Raw genomic sequence first — 25743 nt, forward strand, 5'->3', positions numbered from 1 at the left:
TTTGAGGGCCATAGATTGTTACCTGCATTCTAATTATATGTTCCTTACTATAGCTGGCATTGACGTAAGTTGCTTGTGTGAAGTATGCTGCAATGAGTCCAGTTCATTGTGTGTTAGATCATTAGCATTACTATGGTTAAAGAAGTGGGCTGTGAGAGATATTTAAAGGTACGCATTGAATATTACATACCAGCGACACTCTGATGTACGCTTATGCAAAAGAAAAAGAAGTGCTACAGAAGAAAAACAATCAAGGCTGTGATTCATGCTCCACAAGCTGAATACTTGCAGGTTTTTAAGTGTATAATGCACAGCTCACGCAGCACGACAGAACTTGGAATACAAAATGAATTGTGCAATGGAAAAGTAAATTACAATGGAAGATACATACAATTATCTTTTTATACTAAATTAGAATAATTTCCTTTGGTGGTGCAGACTTTTTCATCTTAAATGCTAAAACTTCAACTAAAGTATATTGCTGGGCTAATCTTCCTTCTTGGGATAACTGTTGATTGCAGGTTTTGTTTTAGTGAAAACTTTGTGTTTCGTTTAATTTATTACATTAAAGTAAACATTTTTTTTTTTTACTTTTAATATTATTTAAAAGAACATGAAACCCATTTTTTTTCTTTCATTATTCAGACAGAACATGTGATTTTAAACAACTTTCCAGTTTGCTTCTATTATCTAAATGGCTTAATTCTCTTGGTATCCTTTGTTGAAAAGCATATCTAGGTAGACTCGGGAGCAGAAATGCATTACTGAGAGCTAGCTGCTTATTGGTGGCTGCACAAAAATTTCTCTTTTCATTGGATCACCAGATGGCTTCCGATCGCTCCCACTAGTGTATAGCTGGTCCTTTATAAAAGAATACCAAGAAAATGAAGCAAATTTGGATAAAAGAAGTAAATTGAAATGTTTCTAAAAAAATCCAGTGACGACATTGGGAAAGTATGTACTTGAATAGCACTCTACAACACTAAAGATGTATTATTAGGGTGGATGAAAGTAATAATTCCCCAAGAGAAGGGGTTAAAACAGCTTTTAATAAGAAATAATAAAAATACATAGATAAAAACACAGTGTGGTAATATCGGTGCAACGTAGATAAGACATAACTATATCCCCTACATCGAGGTTGGTAAATGCTGCAATATAACTGACAAAGTACGGAAACAATAGCAGCGGCTAAATATTTGTCGGTGTCAGGGTTATGATACACTATCTAAGTTTAAAGGCACAGGTGCGAGATTGCTCCTACTGACCATGAGCAAAAGGGCATAGTATATATGTATATGCATTTTGTGATTGGCTGATGGTTGTCACATGTTACAAAGTGAGGAAAAATTGGATTAACTTTGAAATTTGCCAGAAAATATTTTTCTGCTCGTTTCAAATACAAAGTAAGTGCTATTGCATTGTCTTTTTATTGTGTATTTGCCAATGATTACATTCTGCTCTATTTAGTTGTCCTTTAAATGTTTGTTTAGTAATATGTTTTAGATACCTCACGGGGGGGCTTCCTTTGTATTCTTGTGCAATTTACACGTGTGCCCTGTTAAAAAATCATAATTTTTTATTAATATTCACATGAATACAAAAAGGAAAACGAAAAGACATTTCAGACAATACAATACTCATATGTCTTAACACATATTTCCTGTTAACCTTTTATGGATGTGTCATCAAGAATTACCTACATTCATTCTTCTCACCATTGTATAAATATTGTAGTAGCACACTTTAACAATCGCTAAACAGAAAATTTTATTCCAAGAATGACCTTCACTGGAAAGAAGAAAAGGAAAAGAGAACAAACCAAGATATTTTACTTATTAAAACAAACAAGCAGTTACTTTTTCAAAAGATATTTAACTTATCGAATTCACTCGGTCCTTTCATATCTATGGAATGAGAATGGTATTTCTATTCTCAACACAGAGAAAGTTAATGCTGAGGGGCATCATTGTATCAAGAAAGATAAATAGCATAAACGAAACAAAGGAAAAAACAACAAAAGATTGAAAAAAGGGGGGGAGAGTTGCCACTCCCTAAGCTCCCCCCCCCCTCCCCTAGCATAGATGCTGCCTCCAATATGCCGGGTATTTATCTGTTAATATTAGTTGGAGGAAGGTTGGTGATTTGCGGAAATAACCTAAAAACTGTAGTTGGGCCTCCCTTGGTTGATAGAGAATAAATGTATCCCATTTTATCATGAACCTTCTTAATTTACTCTCTTCAAAAATCAGGGGGTCATGTTGATCCAGGATCATTTGGTATCTTATGCCATGAACAAATGAAGCAATAGTGGGGGCCCGTTTATCTTTCCAGCCTCTTAAAATCATTTGTCTAGTTATAAGTATTGCAGTAATAATCATTTTTTTTTGTTTTTTATCCTATCTTCTAGTGATAAAAAAAGATATGTATAGGTTCTAGAGTTATTCTGAAAGGTATATAATTATTTAGCCAGTATTCTATTTGTTTCCATAGTTTTTGAATTTTAGGACAGGCATAAAACATGTGGACTTAGTCTGTAGATGGAAACCTATATCTTGGACAGCTGGAGACCTCTGTGGACCATTTTTCCATTCTCTTGGGCATAAGATATACTCTATTAAGGAGTTTATAGTGGGCTTCTCTTATTGCTAGATTGGCTGAATATTTCGTAACTCTGCTAAAACCTTTTTGAAAGCATTCTAACGAGATTTCTGGCAAGTCTTGTTTCCATGAAGAATAAAGCTTCTCCATTCTACTCTCTTCCTCCTTAGAAGATAAACTTTTATAAATATATGTCAATGCATGATTACCTGATTGATATCTGTCAATAATAACCTCCAACGGTCCCAATTTCCATGAGGTTCCTTCGTTGGTCTTATGGCTGTAAATAAAGTGTCTAATTTGTAAATAAGCAAAGAACGATCGCTTATCTAAGTTATAGTCTCTAGAAAGTGCCTCAAAAGTTCTTATGTGCTTCGTTTTTGGATCTATTAACTGTATAAGCGAGCACAAGTTATTAACCATCCATGCTCTAAAGGCCGTAGTAATGTGGCCCGTTTCGAACTCAGGGTTTCCTCTAATAGGTAAATATTTGGATAAAATATTATTTACCTCCAGCAGTTTGCATACCTTGTCCCATGCTACTATTATACTATAGATGGTGTATTTAAGCATACTGTTTCTAATGTTTTTGGGGTGGCTTATATGTAATATGCCTTTAAGAGAATAAGGGGAGACTATGGCTTCCTCTATTTTGTAGTTGGTGATATGATTAGCTTCCGTCAGCCAATCTAGCGCAATTTTGGCAAGACATGCCAGATTATAATACTTGATATTAGGGAATGCAAAACCACCCTTCTCTTTAGCATGTGTTAATCTTTTTAAGGCTATTCTAGGTTTTGTGGGACCCCATAGGAATCGGGAGCACCTGGCATTGAATTTTTGTATATCCAGTTCCTTAAGAAACAATGGAATATTCTGTAGCAGAAATAAAATCCTTGGGAATAGTCTTATTTTAATTAGGGCAATTTTTGCAGTCAATGTTAGTGGTAACTTGCCCCATCTTTGGAGATCCGCAAAGCATTTTTGCCATATAATAGAATAATTAGTATGATACCATTCTTCCGGATTCTTGGAGATAATAATTCCCAGATATTTAATATTTCTTTTGGTATATTTGAAAGGGTTTAAAATAAAACTATCCTTCTTTTTAATTATCCATAATATCTCTGATTTGGACAGGTTGATCTTATATCCTGAAAATCTGCTAAACTCTGTTATGTCCAGGAGTATTGGAATATTCTTTTTAGAGTTCTTTATATAAAATAAGATGTCATCTGCATATAGTGATAATATAGAGTTATCTTTACCTAATTTTATGTCTTCTAGACTATCACAACATTTTGTGGCTAGTGGTATTAAATAGCAGTGGGGATAGTGGGCACCCCTGCCTTGTTCCTTTCTGTAAGGTTATGGCTGCTGAAAGGATATTATTAGTACTTAGAAAGGAAACAGGATTTTGATATATTGAGCGTACAAAATTTAACAAATGCCCTACAAAACCAAATATTTCAAGTGCTGTGAACACGTGGTCCCACAATACAGAGTCAAAAGCCTTTTCAGCATCCACAGTTAGTAACGCAAAATCTTTTTTTGTTTCCAACTCCGTATTGTAGGTGGCCACTGCATGTTCCACTAGTATCATTGCTTTTCCTATATTTTTGTGAGCTGTTCTGCCTGGCATAAAGCCGGTTTGATCTGGGTGGATAATATCTCCAATAACCATTTTTATATGTTTTGCTATGATACTAGCTAGTATTTTGTAGTCATTGTTTAGTGGTGAGATTGGTCTATATGATTCCATTGAATTGGGATCTTTGTCTTTTTTAAGTAAGAGTATAATGTTAGATGCAGTAAAGTTTCTAGAAGGCTTATGTTGGTTTATAAAGTACAGATTGAACAGTTTGGTTAGGGTATGGGTAACCTTTGTCTGCCAAGATCTTATAAAATTCAGCTGGTAATTGGTCAGGGCCTGGTGCCTTGCCCATTGATATTTCCTTAATTGCCTGAAGTGTTTCTTCAGTTGTAATCTCTTGGTTTAATGCAAGTTATTGGTCTGGCGAGATCTTGGTAATTTAATCTTATCCCAAAAGCTGTCTTTTGCCTGTTTGTCTACTTTTGTAGTTGAATAGATTTTTTGGAAAAATTTGAAAAATAATCTATTGATCTCCTTGGGGGAGGAATATTTATTTCCCTCATGTATGATTGTCCCGATAAAATTTTTCTTCTTAGTCACTCTGGAGAGGTTAGCTAACATTTTAGCCGTTTTTTGAGAAAATCTTCCAAAAACTGCTTTCTTTTTTACTTCCTCCTGCGTCTGGCACTGATCTATGAATTATATCATAGATCTCAGTGTTTATTTCTAAACAAAGTAAATCTTCGCTCACCAAAAACATATCTATTCTTGAAAGTGCATGGTGGGATTTAGATTCACATGTAAAAAGTCTTGTATCTGAGTGTTGTATTCGCCAGATTAGTGCTCACTCCAGGGTAACTTCACGTGCATGAGCTCAATGTTATCTATATGAAACACATGAACTAATGCCCTCTAGTGGTCAAAATGCATTCAAATTAGATGCAGTCTTCAAGGTCTAAGAAATTAGCATATGAACCTCATAGGTTTAGCTTTCAACTAAGAATACCAAGAGAACAAGCAAAATTGGTGATGAAAGTAAATTGGAAAGTTGTTTAACATTACATTCCCTATTTAAATCATGAAAGTTTTATTTGTACTTGACTGTCCCTTTAACCTTTCTGCATGCTCGCTTGACTTTCCTATTTTTCGACTGCCTGAGCCCACAGTTATATATTCTGTTATATATATTTAAATGACTCTGGACCCAATTTTGATTCAAGCACCTTGATTACCACAACATTTGGTATTTTATCATGAACCTAGCTGCTGACTTCTCTCCTTCCACCTCCACCCCTCCTTTATTACCTTTATTATCGTTCTAAGCAGGACTTTTTGATAAACAGAACTTCGCATCCATACTCTTTTTGCTGATGGTGGATTCAGTTGGGTATACATATATACATACATTTTTGCATTGAAAATAATATCTTTTAAAGGTTTGCTTGTATATTTATGTATTGTACTCTGATGTCTTGATTTTTTTATATTTTTGTATTTTACACCACTGCACTTTATATATGTGATTAACTGTATGCTACTTTTTGTATATATCAGCACTTTTTCTACTTTGCACTTTATAATCATGTCTCAGCAACATGATATTGAACCATCTGAACATGAATTCTATTCCCTAACATCTATAGCCAATTTAGAAGAACAAGAACATGATTTTGAAAAAATATTTGACGAAAGTGTTATCCCCCTGGGAGATGGATTCCAAAACATGAAATATCTCATGAAAAAAGAAACTAAGCTAAAATAGGATAAATGGACTATGGAACACTATATTCGTTTGAGAATCATCCATAGGGAGCTAAGACAGGAAATTTCCTACTTTTACAACTGAAGACAAGGTTTTCATAGAAAGATGGAATGAATCCTTGTCTGATTGCTCTAAAAAGATGAACAACTAAGAATAGTTAGAGAACAAATTGAGAGTTTGCAGCGTGAATTAGATTTGTGCAAATTAGAAGCCAAGTACAAAGAATATGATCTCATTCTTACAGACACCATAGCAGGGCTAAAGAAGGATTTGATTAAAACCAAACATGAGAAATTCATAAGGGATGCAGCAGACTTTAATCAAAACAAGGTCTACATTTGACAAAAAAGGTCCAGAAGTAGATCTAGGAATATAAATTTTAGACAAAGGTGGCAAAACAACAAAAATAAGAATACATCTGACATAAACACATCAGGTAACACTGATACAGGGGACAACACTGACCATAGTGACAATGAGGCATCAGGGAACACCCACATAAATACAAGTGAAAACATAGTTAAATCTATTTTAAAACCAGAACGACCACTAAAAAAGACAATAGTATTCAGCAAAGAATCCAATATTGTCCATACTGACCCTAATAAGGGTTCTAAATACTCAAAAGCAATAAGTGAAGAAACTATGGCTACTAATAATGCTGACAGAGATGTATTAGAGAGAGAACAGGTTTTTCAGCTCCCCTCAGGAAACCTTATAAAAGGAGAAGGAGGGGGCAGAAGGAGGGGCCATCCCCCCAAAAAAATCAGTCAAGATACCCCCAGAGACAGGGAAGAAATCATGCCAAGAACAAGTACCATAAATAGAAACTAGTACTAATGTTATAAATTTGAGTGAAATAGAAATCAAACTATTGAGTTACGGTCTTGGTTTCGTTCCATCTGCAAGATTCAATCTGTTTAAATCTCTTGTGAACAAACTCGTTAGACAATTGACCTTGCAGAAATTCTATTGAAACACTGGCCACCAATGGTTTATTAAACTTGAACACAAGGGCTCTATTTATAGACTTCTCTGGAGAAATAGATATACACACTTTGGAACAAGAAAGTGTAGGTGACCAGTGCCTCATAGATTCACATACGTGCTTTAGGCCCTAATCTATTTTTTACCCTATTCAATCTAGGGGGGATATTTTAGTCAGTTCTCAAAAGAGAATAGAGACAGATTTTAATAAAATGGTCTACTCAACAACAGAAAAGATTTCCCAATCTGTGAAAAGATGAAAAGGTTGCTTTAGAAGAATAATAGACTTGTAATTAAATCAGCTGACAAGGGGGGGTGTAGTGGTCTGGGACATCCAATCATATAAGAATGAGGTTCTAAGACAGGTTAATAACATCGATGACTACTGCATCTTAACTGCTAATCCCACCCGTGAGTTCCAAACTGAACTAGCGTCATATCTAGATGATGGATTATACAAAGGGTACATAGATCGCAATACTTTTTACTTTCTTATGGTATCAAATCCAGTTGCCCCTATCTTCCACGTGCGCTCCAGAGTTAATAAATGTCTGGAAGCAGTGAAAGGAAGACCAATCGTGTCCGGTATAGGCTTGTTATGCGAGCCACTCTGAGAATGGTTTGTTAGTTTTTTCAACCATTAGTGCTAAAACTACACAGTTACCTAAGAGACACAAAACACTTATTAAAAAAAGTGAAACGTCTTACTTGGAATGACAATTTTGGTTGGCTTACTCTATTCCTCTATCCCGCATGATATGGGCTTAGAGGCCATCAAACATTTTTTGAATACCATGACTAACTATTTAGCATAATTTGAGGATTTTCTATTAACAATAACATGCTTCCTGATTGCCCACAATTATTATTCGTTTGATAACGATTTGTATCTGCAGAAGAGAGGCACCGCCATGAGTGCAAAATTTGCCCCCTCTTATGCAAATTTGGTGATGGGACGGTGGGAGGCCATTTACATCTATGGGGATGCCAATTTCTGTCATAACGATATTAAAATGTACCATTGTTTTATTGACAATCTAATTTTTGTATGGTCAGCAGGCAAAGAGAGGGCCACAAGTTTTGTTGAGTATTTAAACACTAACCCGTGGGGACTAGGTTCACTTTTGAATTTGACACTCTTAAAATTAATTTTCTAGCTGTCACCTTGGTAGCTGATGTAGCCACACATCTATTTGAATCCACTATCTACAGAAATCCCATATCGGGCAATACCTTGCTACATGGCAAGAGCTGTCACCCCAGAAGAGTCCCCTATGCCATAGCAAAGGGTCAGTTCATTCAAACTAAACGTAATTGTTCAAATCTACATGAGTCAGGATTTAGTTCATAGACTTTTAGATAGGGGTTTCAAAAAGGAAACCGTTTTGCGAGCCAAAACAGAGGTTGATGGTTTAGATAGAGCTGCTCTTTTGCAAGACACAAAAAAAAATAAAACATACTACACCCACCAAACCACCAATTACCTTTGTGACACATTACTCCACGAACTATGAACAAGTTTGTAAAATCATTTGCAGACATTTACCTATGCTTACAGTGGACGATAAATTACAAAAAGGGGTAGAACAGGGTTGCCGTTTCTCGTACAGGAGGGGGGTTACCATTGGTAATATGCTGTCACCTAGTGAACTTTGCATCAAAAACGAGAAGCAAAAGAAAAATGAATATATATATATATTTATATATATATATATATATATATACACACACACACACACACACAGGTAGCCCTCAGTTTACGCCGGGATTAGGTTCCAGAAAGAATGGTTGTAAATCGAAACCGTTGTAAATTGAAACCCAGTTTAAAATGTAAGTCAGTAGGAAGTGAGGGAGTTAGATTTCAGGCCCCTCTCAAAATTGTCATAAGTAACACCTAATACATTATTTTTAAAGCTTTGAAATTAAGAGTTTAAATGCTAAACAGCATCATAAACCTAATTAAATAATCACACAACAAACTGTATCATCAAACTAAGTTTAATGAACAAAAACATTTTTTACTTGCATTTTTCTGAAACAGTTCTCTGTATTGTTAGCATGTTAGATAATATTGGGTCTGCACCTATTCTATGCATTTCAATCTGAAGTGATTAATAGGCAGTTAGGCACCCCACCTCAAGCAGCTGGATAGGAAGATAATAGGAAAGTGGCTGCTGGATCTTGTTGCTTGAAAGCTGCTCAATAGCTAAGGTCTGTTCGGTGTACACAGATTAATTTCAGTCTGCTAAGTTGCATAACTTTGCTGCAACACAAGCGGACAGCTCCACCTACTGGCTATTTTAACTAGTGCACTGCTTTTCAATAGCAGTCACATGACTGAAAAAAAGGTTGTTATTCTCAAACAGCGCAAATTGAACCGGCATATATACTGTATGTATATATATGTATATACATACACACACTAAATATATATGTGTGTGTATGTATGTGTGTATATAGATATATAAATACATACACACACACATATATATATAGAGAGAGAGAGAGATTCTTTCTTTTCTCTCTCTCTCTCTCTTTTTTTTTTTTTTTTTGCCATACTGCACCTTTATCTGTCTTTATGATGGCACCAGTAAATAATCCCATATAGATTTTCTAAAAATGTCATCTATTTTACACTACCTCACTAACTCCATTTCTTAGGACACCAAAAGTGAGCATTTGCTGATAGAAACAAGGATACATGATTTCAAGATCATGATACCATTTTTTTGTTTTGTTTTCAAAGCTACTGAATGAGGCTTCTTCAGGGAAACTCCGTATTGTCCATGGAGATATTCTCACCTACAAAATGGAAAGAGCCTTTCCTAAGCATCTGCAGAAGCAGTGGGAAGATGGTAAGCCATTGCATTTGTAAGTTATTCATTGTATGATGTTTGTCTAAAAGCAGGTTTTCTATCTAGTGTTCGCATAAAATTGACCATAACAGTTTTGTGGTATCTTTGCAAATGTTGCATACGTGTATGTGTTGTTAAGATTTGTTTTTTAATTCACACTAAATACAGTTTAATAGTTCCAATAATAAAACAGTTTATTAACCCCTTAATGACCGGCCTACTTTCTACGTCCACGATTGTTAAGGGTTTTACTAGCAAAGCTTCACCAACAGCTGCAAACTGTGCTAGTACTGCATGCCTCACTTCCAGAGGCATGCAGATATAGGCCTAGATTTGGAGTTCGGCGGTAAAAGGGCTGTTAACGCTCCGCGGGCTTTTTTCTGGCCGCACCATAAATTTAACTCTGGTATCGAGAGTTAAAACAAATGCTGCGTTAGGCTCCAAAAAAGGAGCGTAGAGCATTTTTACCGCAAATGCAACTCTCGATACCAGAGTTGCTTACGGACGCGGCCGGCCTCAAAAACGTGCTCGTGCACGATTCTCCCATAGGAAACAATGGGACTGTTTGAGCTGAAAAAAAACCTAACACCTGCAAAAAAGCAGCGTTCAGCTCCTAACGCAGCCCCATTGTTTCCTATGGGGAAACACTTCCTACGTCTGCACCTAACACCCTAACATGTACCCCGAGTCTAAACACCCCTACCCTTACACTTATTAACCCCTAATCTGCCGCCCCCGCTATCGCTGACCCCTGCATATTATTATTAACCCCTAATCTGCCGCTCCGTAAAACGCCGCCACCTACGTTATCCCTATGTACCCCTAATCTGCTACCCCTAACACCGCCGCCCCCTATATTATATTTATTAACCCCTAATCTGCCCCCCACAACGTCACCGACACCTACCTACACTTATTAACCCCTAATCTGCCGAGCGGACCTGAGCGCTACTATAATAAAGTTATTAACCCCTAATCCGCCTCACTAACCCTATCATAAATAGTATTAACCCCTAATCTGCCCTCCCTAACATCGCCGACACCTACCTTCAATTATTAACCCCTAAACTTCCGATCGGAGCTCACCGCTATTCTAATAAATGGATTAACCCCTAAAGCTAAGTCTAACCCTAACACTAACACCCCCCTAAGTTAAATATAATTTTTATCTAACAAAATAAATTAACTCTTATTAAATAACTTATTCCTATTTAAAGCTAAATACTTACCTGTAAAATAAATCCTAATATAGCTACAATATAAATTATAATTATATTATAGCTATTTTAGGATTAATATTTATTTTACAGGCAACTTTGTATTTATTTTAACCAGGTACAATAGCTATTAAATAGTTCAGAACTATTTAATAGTTACCTAGTTAAAATAATAACAAATTTACCTGTAAAATAAATCCTAACCTAAGTTATAATTAAACCTAACACTACCCTATCAATAAAATAATTAAATAAACTACCTACAATTACCTACAATTAACCTAACACTACACTATCAATAAATTAATTAAACACAATTGCTACAAATAAATACAATTAAATAAACTAGCTAAAGTACAAAAAATAAAAAAAGAACTAAGTTACAGAAAATAAAAAAATATTTACAAACATAATAAAAATATTACAACAATTTTAAACTAATTACACCTACTCTAAGCCCCCTAATAAAATAACAAAGCCCCCCAAAATAAAAAATTCCCTACCCTATTCTAAATTAAAAAAGTTACAAGCTCTTTTACCTTACCAGCCCTGAACAGGGCCCTTTGCGGGGCATGCCCCAAGAATTTCAGCTCTTTTGCCTGTAAAAAAAAACATACAATACCCCCCCCAACATTACAACCCACCACCCACATACCCCTAATCTAACCCAAACCCCCCTTAAATAAACCTAACACTAAGCCCCTGAAGATCTTCCTACCTTGTCTTCACCATCCAGGTATCACCGATCCGTCCTGGCTCCAAGATCTTCATCCAACCCAAGCGGGGGTTGGCGATCCATAATCCGGTGCTCCAAAGTCTTCCTCCTATCCGGCAAGAAGAGGACATCCGGACCGGCAAACATCTTCTCCAAGCGGCATCTTCGATCTTCTTCCATCCGGTGCGGAGCGGGTCCATCTTGAAGCAGGCGACGCGGATCCATCCTCTTCTTCCGATGTCTCCCGACTAATGACGGTTCCTTTAAGGGACGTCATCCAAGATGGCGTCCCTCGAATTCCGATTGGCTGATAGGATTCTATCAGCCAATCGGAATTAAGGTAGGAATTTTCTGATTGGCTGATGGAATCAGCCAATCAGAATCAAGTTCAATCCGATTGGCTGATCCAATCAGATTGAGCTCGCATTCTATTGGCTGTTCCGATCAGCCAATAGAATGCGAGCTCAATCTGATTGGCTGATGGGATCGGCCAATCGGATTGAACTTGATTCTGATTGGCTGATTCCATCAGCCAATCAGAAAATTCCTACCTTAATTCCGATTGGCTAATAGAATCCTATCAGCCAATCGGAATTCGAGGGACGCCATCTTGGATGACGTCCCTTAAAAGAACCGTCATTAGTCGGGAGACATCGGAAGAAGAGGATGGATCCGCGTCGCCTGCTTCAAGATGGACCCGCTCCGCACCGGATGGAAGAAGATCGAAGATGCCGCTTGGAGAAGATGTTTGCCGGTCCGGATGTCCTCTTCTTGCCGGATAGGAGGAAGACTTTGGAGCACCGGATTATGGATCGCCAACCCCCGCTTGGGTTGGATGAAGATCTTGGAGCCAGGACGGATCGGTGATACCTGGATGGTGAAGACAAGGTAGGAAGATCTTCAGGGGCTTAGTGTTAGGTTTATTTAAGGGGGGTTTGGGTTAGATTAGGGGTATGTGGGTGGTGGGTTGTAATGTTGGGGGGGGGTATTGTATGTTTTTTTTTACAGGCAAAAGAGCTGAAATTCTTGGGGCATGCCCCGCAAAGGGCCCTGTTCAGGGCTGGTAAGGTAAAAGAGCTTGTAACTTTTTTAATTTAGAATAGGGTAGGGAATTTTTTATTTTGGGGGGCTTTGTTATTTTATTAGGGGGCTTAGAGTAGGTGTAATTAGTTTAAAATTGTTGTAATATTTTTATTATGTTTGTAAATATTTTTTTATTTTCTGTAACTTAGTTCTTTTTTTATTTTTTGTACTTTAGCTAGTTTATTTAATTGTATTTATTTGTAGCAATTGTGTTTAATTAATTTATTGATAGTGTAGTGTTAGGTTAATTGTAGGTAATTGTAGGTAGTTTATTTAATTATTTTATTGATAGGGTAGTGTTAGGTTTAATTATAACTTAGGTTAGGATTTATTTTACAGGTAAATTTGTTATTATTTTAACTAGGTAACTATTAAATAGTTCTGAACTATTTAATAGCTATTGTACCTGGTTAAAATAAATACAAAGTTGCCTGTAAAATAAATATTAATCCTAAAATAGCTATAATATAATTATAATTTATATTGTAGCTATATTAGGATTTATTTTACAGGTAAGTATTTAGCTTTAAATAGGAATAAGTTATTTAATAAGAGTTAATTAATTTCGTTAGATGTAAATTATATTTAACTTAGGGGGGTGTTAGTGTTAGGGTTAGACTTAGCTTTAGGGGTTAATCCATTTATTAGAATAGCGGTGAGCTCCGATCGGAAGTTTAGGGGTTAATAATTGAAGGTAGGTGTCGGCGATGTTAGGGAGGGCAGATTAGGGGTTAATACTATTTATGATAGGGTTAGTGAGGCGGGTTAGGGGTTAATATCTTTATTATAGTAGCACTCAGGTCCGCTCGGCAGATTAGGGGTTAATAAGTGTAGGCAGGTGTCGGCGACGTTGAGGGGGGCAGATTAGGGGTTAATAAATATAATATAGGGGTCGGCGATGTTAGGGGCAGCAGATTAGGGGTACATAGGGATAACGTAGGTGGCGGCGATTTGCGGTCGGAAGATTAGGGGTTAATTATTGTAAGTAGCTGGCGGCGACGTTGTGGGGGGCAGGTTAGGGGTGAATAAATATAATACAGGGGTCGGCGGGGTTAGGGGCAGCAGATTAGGGGTACATAAATATAACGTAGGTGGCGGTCGGCAGATTAGGGGTTAAAAATTTTAATCGAGTGGCGGCGGTGTGGGGGGACCTCGGTTTAGGGGTACATAGGTAGTTTATGGGTGTTAGTGTACTTTAGGGTACAGTAGTTAAGAGCTTTATAAACCGGCGTTAGCCAGAAAGCTCTTAACTCCTGCTTTTTTCAGGCGGCTGGAATTTTGTCGTTAGAGCTCTAACGCTCACTTCAGAAACGACTCTAAATACCAGCGTTAGAAAGATCCCATTGAAAATATAGGCTACGCAAATGGCGTAGGGGGATCTGCGGTATGGAAAAGTCGCGGCTGTAAAGTGAGCGTTAGACCCTTTAATCACTGACTCCAAATACCAGCGGGCGGCCAAAACCAGCGTTAGGAGCCTCTAACGCTGGTTTTGACGGCTACCGCCGAACTCCAAATCTAGGCCATAGTTTGGTCTTGCCATGATCGGCCAGAGCTGCGCTATTTCAGGCTCAAATATGGGGCGCATATGGTCATTAAGGTGTTAAAGGATACATAGTTGTTCATTTTGTGTGGAATTTGTTTTTCCATAGAGTTGCATGCTTTGTATCTGATCCAATAGGCTTAAAAAAAGTAGCACTGGTTGGGAGGTATGGTTGTCTTCCTGTCTTGGCATGAGCATGGATGTCCTAGATACGCCTATGGACTGTTTGTACCCTCACTAATCTGTATGTAACCCTGACCCTCCCACATAGCCCTGCCCAGATATCACCGGTGGGCCATTGTTCACAAGCTTTTAACCTCCCACATTCGGAATATCATCTGGCAGCTGTTGGGAGGTGTGTTACATTATGTTGTGTAAACAAATGCTAGAAGAATGTGATCATTAAAACCTTTTTGTTTTTTAGCCATTTGATATATAGTTTTGCATTTTAAAATGTTCAAGTCTCTGAAACTCCTGTTTTTATTCTTATTATTTTTATTGTGGGTTATATAAAAGAGAGAAAAAAACAGGATGGCACAGACAATTAACATCAGGATAGTACAATAATAAAAATATATGCTAAAAAAGGTTCACAGATCAAAATGACAGTACAATGTCTGTAAAAAAAAAAAGCAGCCCTCAGTTGTTAGACTCCTAAAGTAATAGGGGATAATACCAAACATTCAACTGCCGGAGGAGATTAAAATGATCAAAGTCACTCATGGACCTTCATTTTTCCATATTAGTACAAATAACAGTAAAAAAAATAAAACCTATCTATATAAGGGTGTTTTGTTTGTGAGCCTTCTGATAAAAGGAATAGGCCACTTTTGGACCTTGATAATAAAGTATACATCTTCAGAAGGTATAGCTATAAATATGAGACCACTCTTGAGACCCTTTGACATTAAAGGGACAGTCAACACTAGAGATAACATTATCTGATATTTAAAAATAAAAACTGAAGATCCGCCTGCACCATACCCCTTTTGTCTTGCCTACTTGCTTCTCCTAGTAATCATCGTCGATAACTTCTATAATATGATGTAAATATGGCAGCCTAACTCCCCCCCATCGTTACGTAGCTACCTTCTTCAAATGATCAGCCAATTAGAATCCGATCCTCGGTCAGAAATTGCACACGCTTGCAATTTCTGACCGAGGAATAGATTCTGATTATCTGATCATTTGAAGAAGAAGGTAGCTACGTAACGGTGGGGGGAGTTAGGCTGCCATATTTACATCATATTATAGAAATTATCGACGATGATTACTAGGAGGAGCAAGTAGGCAAGACAAAAGGGATATGGTGCAGACGGATCTTCGGTTTTTATTTTTAAATATCGGATAATGTTATCTCGAGTGTTGACTGTCCCTTTAACTAGTCTCACTGTATATCAACAATAACATCTGCAAATAAATCAAAGTTATTAGCAACAGAAATTAAACTACTATGCATAAAGTAGTAATAGTAAGCTATCTTACTGACTTAGGTTACACCTAGTGATGTTGCATAAAGCAAATAGTATAGTATAACAATCTAACTCTCTGAATAGGCAACAGACTGTCTCCTATATCTGCCATATCTGAAGCATCCGACCTATATGTCACCACAAATGATGCCGCATGATCTAATTACTGCTCAGTTAAATTTAAAGAGGATTGGTATATCATACTTATTAATAAAGATCTTACCAAAAATACCGGACACAAAAGTAGACCTCCCAGTACTATGCATGTGGGGAATTAAATGCATCAACAAACATTACATTTTAAAAATAGATATCCAAATAGAAGGTTAGATATAAGACATTCTATTAAGGGGTAAAAATAACCGCCTTACCTGGCAGGTATAAATCTATAATAATAGAGGTTAACCTGCTACCGTGAGGGATATTATCAAGCCCTTGAGAAAAACAAAGCTATCTCAGAAATATGTTAACACACTTACGTAGAGAGCAAAGCAATAACTGAGGTGATTAGGGGATCATGAACAATCAATATCTCTCTCAGAAGCTATGGCTATCAATCGACTATAAGGGGGAAATAAACATTTTAAATACATTTTATTGAGGCTGCTAATGTGGTAGCCATTTACTGGCAGCATGTACGGCATAGAACAAGATCATAATCCACATAAGCAGAATTGTCTGTACATAAATATTTAGAGTAAAATTTAGTAAGAACAACTGTACGAACAGGCCTAACCCTGGTGACAAACCTCTAAAGATAATTATGGTGACTAGAACTTTATACCTACAATGCCCTCTACTAATATTGGCACACTTGGTAAATATGAGCAAAGAAGGCTGTGAAAAATTGCCTTTATTTTTTAACCTTTTGATATTTTGTTCAAAAATCATACATAAAATACTTTTGCTCTCATGGATATCAAAACACAGCACAGGTTTAGCCCCCCAAAAACCCATCTTTGTTAAATATATGTGTGCCACAATTATTAGGATCCCTATGAATTCATATGAGAAAAATATATTTCTTTCATGTAATTAGCAAGAGTCCATGAGCTAGTGACGTATGGGATATACATTCCTACCAGGAGGGGCAAAGTTTCCCAAACCTCAAAATGCCTATAAATACACCCCTCACCACACCCACAATTCAGTTTTACAAACTTTGCCTCCCATGGAGGTGGTGAAGTAAGTTTGTGCTAGATTTCTACGTTGATATGCGCTTCGCAGCAGGCTGAAGCCCGGTTTTCCTCTCAGAGTGCAGTGAATGTCAGAGGGATGTGAAGAGAGTATTGCCCCTCTAGGGGATCTATTTCATAGGTTCTCTGTTATCGGTCGTAGAGATTTCTTCTCCTACCTCCCTTTTCAGATCGACGATATACTCTTATATACCATTACCTCTACTGATTCTCGTTTCAGTAGTGGTTTGGCTATCTGCTATATGTAGATGAGTGTCTTAGGGTAAGTAAGTCTTATTTCTATTCATGACACTCAAAGCTATGGTTGGGCACTTTATCTGTAAAGTTCTAAATATATGTGTTAAACTTATATTTGCCATGATTCAGGATAATCAGTATTCCTTCTTTCAGACTGTCAGTTTCATTTTTTTGGGAAAATGCATATGAATTATTTTTTTTCTTACCTTAAAAAATTTCCTTTTTCAATTGACTTTTTTTCTAAATTACGGGCTGATAGTCTCGCGGGTGCAGAAAATGCTTCTATTTATTGCGTCATTCTTGGCGGGAGACTTTTTTGGCGCAAAAATTTCGTCAAGTTTTCACGTGATTGCATCATTTTTTCCGTATGTGTGTTGTGGACGTTTTTTTGGCGCCAAAAAATATGGGCGTCATTCTTGGCGCCAAAATATGTGGGCGTTATTCTTGGCGCCAAAAATGTGGGCGTCATACTTGGCGCCAGTTTTTTTCACATTATTTCAGTCTCACTTTTTAGTTGCTTCTGGTTTCTAGAGGCTTGTTTTGTTTTGCATTTTTTCCCATTCCTGAAACTGCCATTTAAGGAATTTGATAATTTTGCTTTATATGTTGTTTTTTTTATTACATATTGCAAGATGTCACTACCTGACCCTGGATCAGAATCTACTTCTGGAAAGACGCTGCCTGATGTCGGTTCTACCAAAGCTAAGTGCATTTGTTGTAAACTTTTGGTAACTCTTCCTCCGGCTGTAGTTTGTGTTAGTTGTCATGATAAACTATCAAACGCTGATAATATTTCCATTATAAATAATCCATTACCTGTTGTTCCTTCAACATCTAATGTTCAGGATGTTCCTGTTAATGTAAAAGAATTTGTTTCTAATTCTATTCGTAAGGCTCTGTCTGTTATTCCTCCTTCTAGTAAACGTAAGAGGTCTTTTAAAACTTCTCATATTTCAGATGAATTTTTAAATGACCGCCATCATTCTGACTTATCTATTTCTAATGAGGATCTATCTGGTTCAGAAGATTCTGCCTCAGATATTGACACTGATAAATCTTCATATTTGTTTAAGATGGAGTTTATTCGTTCTTTACTTAAAGAAGTGTTGATTGCATTAGATATGGAGGAGTCTAGTCCTCTTGATAGTAAAACTAATAAGCGTTTAAATTCAGTTTTTAAACCTCATGTAGTTATTCCAGAAGTTTTTCCAGTTCCTGATGCTATTTCAGAAGTAATTTCTAGGGAATGGAATAGTCTCGGTACCTCATTTACTCCTTCTCCAAGGAAAAAATCCCCAAAGTTGATGGGGCTATCTCTACTCTTGCTAAACGTTCTACTATTCCTACGGAAGATAGTACTTCTTTTAACCCCTTAGTGACCAGAGCACTTTTCCATTTTCTGTCCGTTTGGGACCAAGGCTATTTTTACATTTCTGCGGTGTTTGTGTTTAGCTGAAATTTTCCTCTTACTCATTTACTGTACCCACACATATTATATACCGTTTTTCTTGCCATTAAATGGACTTTCTAAAAATACCATTATTTTCATCATATCTTATCATTTACTATAAAAAAAATTATAAAATATGAGGAAAAATGGAAAAAAACACACTTTTTCTAACTTTGAACCCCAAAATCTGTTACATATCTACAACCACCAAAAAACACCCATGCTAAATAGTTTCTAAATTTTGTCCTGAGTTTAGAAATACCCAATGTTTACATCTTCTTTGCTTTTTTTGTAACTTATAGGGCCATAAATACAAGTAGCACTTTGCTATTTTCAAACCATTTTTTTTTCAAAATTAGCGCTAGTTACATTGGGACACTGATATCTTTCAGGAATCCCTGAATATCCATTGACATGTATATATTTTTTTTAGAAGACATCCCAAAGTATTGATCTAGGCCCATTTTGGTATATTTCATGCCACCATTTCACCGCCAAATGCGATCAAATACAAAAAATCGTTCACTTTTTCACAATTTTTTTCACAAACTTTCAGTTTCTCACTGAAATTATTTACAAATTGCTTGTGCAATTATGGCATAAATGGTTGTAAATTCTTCTCTGGGATCCCCTTTGTTCAGAAATAGCAGACATATATGGCTTTGGCATTGCTTTTTGGTAATTAGAAGGCCGCTAAATGCCACTGCGCACCACACGTGTATTATGCCCAGCAGTGAAGGGGTTAATTAGGGAGCATGTAAGGAGCTTTTTGGGGTATTTTTAGCTTTAGTGTAGTGTAGTAGACAACCCCAAGTATTGATCTAGGCCCATTTTGGTATATTTCATGCCACCATTTCACCGCCAAATGCGATCAAATTAAAAAAAAACGTTAAATTTTTCACAATTTTAGGTTTCTCACTGAAATCATTTACAAACAGCTTGTGCAATTATGGCACAAATGGTTGTAAATGCTTCTCTGGGATCCCCTTTGTTCAGAAATAGCAGACATATATGACTTTGGCGTTGCTTTTTGGTAATTAGAATGCTGCTAAATGGCGCTGCGCATCACACGTGTATTATGGCTAGCAGTGAAGGGGTTAATTAGGTAGCTTGTAGGGAGCTTGCAGGGTTAATTTTAGCTTTAGTGTAGAGATCAGCCTCCCACCTGAAACATCAGACCCCCTGATCCCTCCCAAACATCTCTCTTCCCTCCCCTACCCCACAAATGTCCCCGCCATCTTAAGTACTGGCAGAAACTCTGCCAGTACTAAAATAAAAGGAAAATTTGGGCTTTTTTGTGCATTTTTTTTAGCATATTTACATATGCTTCTGTGTAGGATCCCCCTTAGCCCCCAACCTCACTGATCCCCCACCAAACAGCTCTCTAACCCTCCCCCTCTGACTTAATGTGCGCCATCTTGGGTACTGGCAGCTGTCTGCCAGTACCCATTTTAGTGAAAAATATGCTTTTTTTATAAAAAAAAAATGTCCCTTTTCTGTAGTGTAGCTTCCCCCCCAATACCAACCCCCCACCCCTTCCAGATCCCTTAGATGCTTTTAAAAAAAAAGTTTATTTCATTTTTTTTTTTACACTTTACTTGTAACTTTTTTTCTGTAGTGTAGCGGTTCCCACCCGCTCCCGCCCCATGCACGCGCCCGCCCGCCACCCCCCGTGCACGGGCGCGCCCCCGAGCGCGCCCCCGAAGGCTCCGCCCCCAATCCCGCCCCCTCCACCTTACAGAGCTCACCGATGGCCGCCCACCCGCCTCCCAAGTCGGCCCCCACCCACCAACGATACCGGCCATCGATGTCCGGTGCAGAGAGGGCCACAGAGTGGCTCTCTCTGCATCGGATGGCCAGAAAGTGTTATTGCAGGATGCCTCGATGTCGAGGCATCACTGCAATAACCGGAAAGCAGCTGGAAGCGAGCAGGATCACTTCCAGGCTTTCCAGACTGAGGACGTGCAGGGTACGTCCTTGGTCATTAACTGACATCCTTTAGAGGACGTACCCTGCACGTCCTCGGTCGTTAAGGGGTTAAAGATCCTTTAGATAGGAAGCTTGAATCCTTTCTAAGGAAGGCTTATTTATGTTCAGGTAATCTTCTTAGACCTGCTATTTCTTTGGCTGATGTTGCTACAGCTTCCACTTTCTGGTTGGAGGCTTTAGCGCAACAAGTGTCAGACCATAATGCTTATAGCATTGTTAAACTTCTTCAACATGCTAATTACTTTGTTTGTGATGCCATTTTCGAAATCATTAGAATTGATGTCAGGTATATGTCTTTAGCTATTTTAGCCAGAAGAGCTTTATGGCTTAAGTCTTGGAATGCAGATATGACTTCTAAGTCAACGTTGCTTTCTCTTTCTTTCCAAGGTAATAAATTATTTGGTTCTCAGTTAGATTCAATAATTTCAACTGTTACTGGGGGGAAGGGAGCCTTTTTGCCTCAGGACAAAAAAATCTAAAGGTAAATATAGGGCTGCTAATCGTTTTCGTTCCTTTCGTCAGAATAAGGAGCAAAAGCCTGACCCTTCCCCTAAAGGAACAGTTTCCGTTTGGAAACCTTCTCCAGTCTGGAATAAATCCAAGCCTTTTAGAAAGTCAAAACCAGCTCCCAAATCCGCATGAAGGTGCGGCCCTCATTCCAGCACAGCTGGTAGGGGGCAGGTTACGATTTTTCAAAGATGTTTGGATCAATTTGATTCAAAGTCTTTGGATTCAGAACATTGTTTCACCATCGTTTAGTTCAAGGGGCCTCTTTTGTTCGTCCAACCTGGACTGTGATCTCAACAGATGAGAGTCTTTCAGGTTGGGGAGCTGTATGGGGATCTCTGACAGCGCAGGGGGTTTGGGAATCTCAGGAGGCGAGATTACCAATCAACATTTTGGAACTCTGTGCGATTTTCAGAGCTCTTCAGTTCTGGCCTCTTCTGAAGAGAGAATCGTTTATTTGTTTTCAGACAGACAATGTCACAACCGTGGCATATGTCAATCATCAAGGGGGGACTCACAGTCCTCAGGCTATGAAAGAAGTATCTTGGATACTTGTATGGGCGGAATCCAGCTCCTGTCTAATTTCTGCGGTTCACATCCCAGGTATAGACAATTGGGAAGCGGATTATCTCAGTCGCCAGACGTTACATCCGGGCGAATGGTCTCTTCACCCAGAGGTATGTCTTTAGATTGTTCAAATCTAGGGACTTCCAGAAATAGATCTGATGGCTTCTCATCTAAACAAGAAACTTCCCAGGTATCTGTCCAGATCCAGGGATCCTCAGGCGGAAGCGGTGGACGCGTTGTCACTTCCTTGGAATTATCAACCTGCTTATATCTTTCCGCCTCTAGTTCTTCTTCCAAAAGTGATTTCAAAAATCCTAATGGAGCATTCGTTTGTACTGCTGGTGGCTCCAGCATGGCCACACAGGTTTTGGTATGCGGATCTCGTTCGGATGGCCAGTTGCCAACCTTGGACACTTCCGTTAAGGCCAGACCTTCTATCTCAAGGCCCATTTTTCCATCAGGATCTCAAATCATTAAATTTGAAGGTATGGAGATTGAATGCTTAATACTTAGTCATAGAGGTTTCTCTGATTCAGTGATTAATACTATGTTACAGGCTCGTAAATCTGTGTCTAGAAAGATCTATTACCGAGTCTGGAAGACTTACATTTCTTGGTGTTCTTCACATAAATTCTCTTGGCATTCTTTTAGAATCCCTAGAATTTTACAGTTTCTTCAGGATGGTTTAGAAAAAGGTTTGTCCGCAAGTTCCTTGAAAGGACAAATCTCTGCTCTTTCTGTACTTTTTCACAGAAAGATTGCTAATCATCCTGATATTCATTGTTTTGTACAGGCTTTGGTTCGTATTAAGCCTGTCATTAAGTCAATTTCTCCTCCTTGGAGTCTTAATTTGGTTCTGAGGGCTTTACAGGCTCCTCCATTTGAACCTATGCATTCTCTGGATATTAAATTACTTTCTTGGAAAGTTTTATTCCTTTTGGCCATCTCTTCTGCTAGACGAGTTTCTGAGTTATCTGCTCTTTCTTGTGAATCTCCTTTTCTGATTTTTCATCAGGATAAGGCAGTGTTGCGGACTTCATTTAATTTTTTACCTAAAGTTGTGAATTCTAACAACATTAGTAGAGAAATTGTTGTCCCTTCTTTGTGTCCTAATCCTAAGAATACTCTGGAGAGATCTCTACATTCTTTGGATGTAGTTAGAGCTTTGAAATATAATGTTGAAGCTACTAAAGATTTCAGGAAGACTTCTAGTCTATTTGTTGTCTTTTTTGGTTCTAGGAAAGGTCAGAAGGCTTCTGCCATTTCTTTGGCATCTTGGTTAAAGTCTTTGATTCATCATGCTTATGTGGAGTCGGGTAAATCCCCGCCTCAAAGGATTACGGCTCATTCTACTAGGTCAGTTTCTACTTCCTGGGCTTAAGAATGAAGCTTCTGTTGATCAGATTTGCAAAGCAGCAACTTGGTCTTCTTTGCATACTTTTACTAAATTCTACCATTTTTATGTTTTTTCTTCTTCTGAAGCAGTTTTTGGTTGAAAAGTACTTCAGGCAGCTGTTTCAGTTTGATTCTTCTTATAATTTCAGTTTTTTTCATTATAAGATTAAAACTTTTTGATTTGGGTTGTGGATTATTTTTTCAGTGGAATTGGCTGTCTTTATTTTATCTCTCCCTCTCTAGTGACTCTTGCGTGGAAGTTCCACATCTTGGGTATCTGCTATCCCATACGTCACTAGCTCATGGACTCTTGCCAATTACATGAAAGAAAACGTAATTTATGTAAGAACTTACCTGATAAATTAATTTCTTTCATATTGGCAAGAGTCCATGAGGCCCACCCTTTTTGTGGTGGTTATGATTTTTTTGTATAAAGCACAATTATTCCAATTCCTTGTTTGATGCTTTTGCTCCTTTCTTATCACCCCACTTCTTGGCTATTCGTTAAACTGAATTGTGGGTGTGGTGAGGGGTATATTTATAGGCATTTTGAGGTTTGGGAAACTTTGCCCCTCCTGGTAGGAATGTATATCCCATACGTCACTAGCTCATGGACTCTTGCCAATATGAAAGAAATGAAGTTCTTACATAAATTATGTTTTTAAGTATATTCCCAATGATATTTTACATTTTTTAGTACACTTGGTTGACTATGAACAGGAAATTGTTCAACCATGACTTCCTGTTTCACAGGGGTATAAATATGAGGTAACACATAGGCCATATTCCCTTAGTGATTCATCACAAAAGGTTGTTGAGCTTGACAAAATGGGAAGTGGCTATAAGAAAATAGCAAAAGCATTGAAAATGCTAATTTCCACCATCAGGGCAATAATTAAGAAGTTCCAGTCAACTAGAAATGTTATAAATCAACCTGGAATAGGATTGTGTGTCTATATTGTCTCAATGCTCTGGGAGGTTTGAGTGGCCAAAATATATCTAAGGATCACAGCTGGAGAATTGCAGAAGTTAATTTCCATCTAAAGGGGAGGAGAGTGCACTGCTTCATTCATCACTTGTGGGAATTAAAAACCTGGCCCCCAGGAGGAGGCGAAGACACCCCAGCCAAAGGCTTAAATACCTCCCCCACTTACCTCACCCCCCCAGTCATTCTTTGCCTTTCGTCACAGGAGGTTGGCAGAGAAGTGTTGGAAGATTCTGAGTAGTTTCTTATGGAGCGTAGTACTCTTCGCAATGGGACTGGAGTTTTAAGTAGTCCTGTCAGCCTCTCAGTGAGAGCATGGGTGAAAGTTAGAGTCCGGAGATGCCGGGAGAGTTCTTCTGCGAAACCATCTCGACTCATATTAACAGGTCCTTAAGCAATCAACGTTGAGAGAATAAAAGCCGGCAGCGAAACTCATCAAGTCCATGTCAGGAGCAACACTACTAACCTGTCACACTTGAAGGGCCGTGTTCCTGTTCCACTGCGTTGATTCTGGTTAGATCGTTTCATTATATATGTGATAACGTAAGAAGACAGGGTCACAGTGTAACTCTTTTATCTGTATAGAATCTAGGGTAATACCCTCGGAAGGGGGTTATTGAACAGGGGGGATTTTAATGTACATAAAAATGTTTATTGTGTTTTTTGCTGCACTTGTGTGAGATGAGGCTCTGTCAGTGTGGAACAGTTAGAGAGAGATTGTGGCAGGCTTTTTTGGCGCATCTCTCACTCAGTGCGGGGGCGGTCCTGCATGGCACTCCATGTGACCGGGTGTGGCCTCAGTAACTTCCTCTTTCTCGACCTGTGTTCGGAGGAGACGAAAGCTGTTTCTTGTAGTCCGGGTCATAGGAGGTGGTTAGTGCCCCGGCAATTGGGATATAAAGGTGCCATTTAATCAATAATCAAGTCCGTAATAAAGGTGCAAGCTATGGAGGACTCTGATATGTTGGAGGATACTCCTTTAGATACTTCTTTATCTAAACCTACTAACTGTGTATACTGTGAGGAGGTTCCGGTGGAACCGCCGTTACAGCTCTGTTCCACATGTAATGACAATATTCTTTTTTTAAGTAGTAATAAAGTATTTAGTACGACTGAGCCGTCTACCACTGAGGGTTCTCCATCCTGTGAGGTGCGTTCCCTACAAGCATCTCCGATTACACAAGCATTTCCTCAGGGCACTACTAATTCTCCCGCGGGAGGGGCCCTTTGGCCTCCAGACTTCGCTGATCAGTTGCAGACAGCGGTTTCTGCGGCCATAAATGCGATGCCTCATCCTACTAAGCGCAAGCGGAAGGTACGGCACTGCTATTCGTCTCAGGGGTCTTCGACTCCGCTGTATATTTTGGATAGCTTATCCGCTGAGGAGGACAACTCCGACTTATTGGAGGAGGTCGCTTCTGGGTCGGAATCGGCTACTTCTAGGCCTCCGTCCGCAGAGGAACCAGATTTCAAATTTAAGATGGAGCATTTGCTTTTCCTTCTGAAGGAAGTGCTTGCTATGCTGGAGGTTCCAGAACCAAAACTCCCCGAGGAACCTTCGATCCCTAAACTGAATAGGGTTTATGAGGAC

The 25743-nt window shown here is 38.3% G+C and overlaps 1 protein-coding gene across 2 annotated transcripts in view; it reads left to right on the plus strand.

Moving 5' to 3' along the window:
* Nucleotides 1–25743, plus strand: part of TFB1M (transcription factor B1, mitochondrial) — a 207489-nt gene that overhangs the window by 49197 nt on the left and 132549 nt on the right. For both annotated transcript variants that reach the window (XM_053710970.1, XM_053710971.1), the window contains exon 4: nucleotides 9691–9799. In XM_053710970.1, the coding sequence (XP_053566945.1) occupies nucleotides 9691–9799 (109 nt within the window). The remainder of the gene's footprint in view (nucleotides 1–9690; nucleotides 9800–25743) is intronic.

The sequence above is a fragment of the Bombina bombina genome, chromosome 4 (genome assembly GCF_027579735.1).
Source record: "Bombina bombina isolate aBomBom1 chromosome 4, aBomBom1.pri, whole genome shotgun sequence".
Taxonomy (NCBI): domain Eukaryota; kingdom Metazoa; phylum Chordata; class Amphibia; order Anura; family Bombinatoridae; genus Bombina; species Bombina bombina.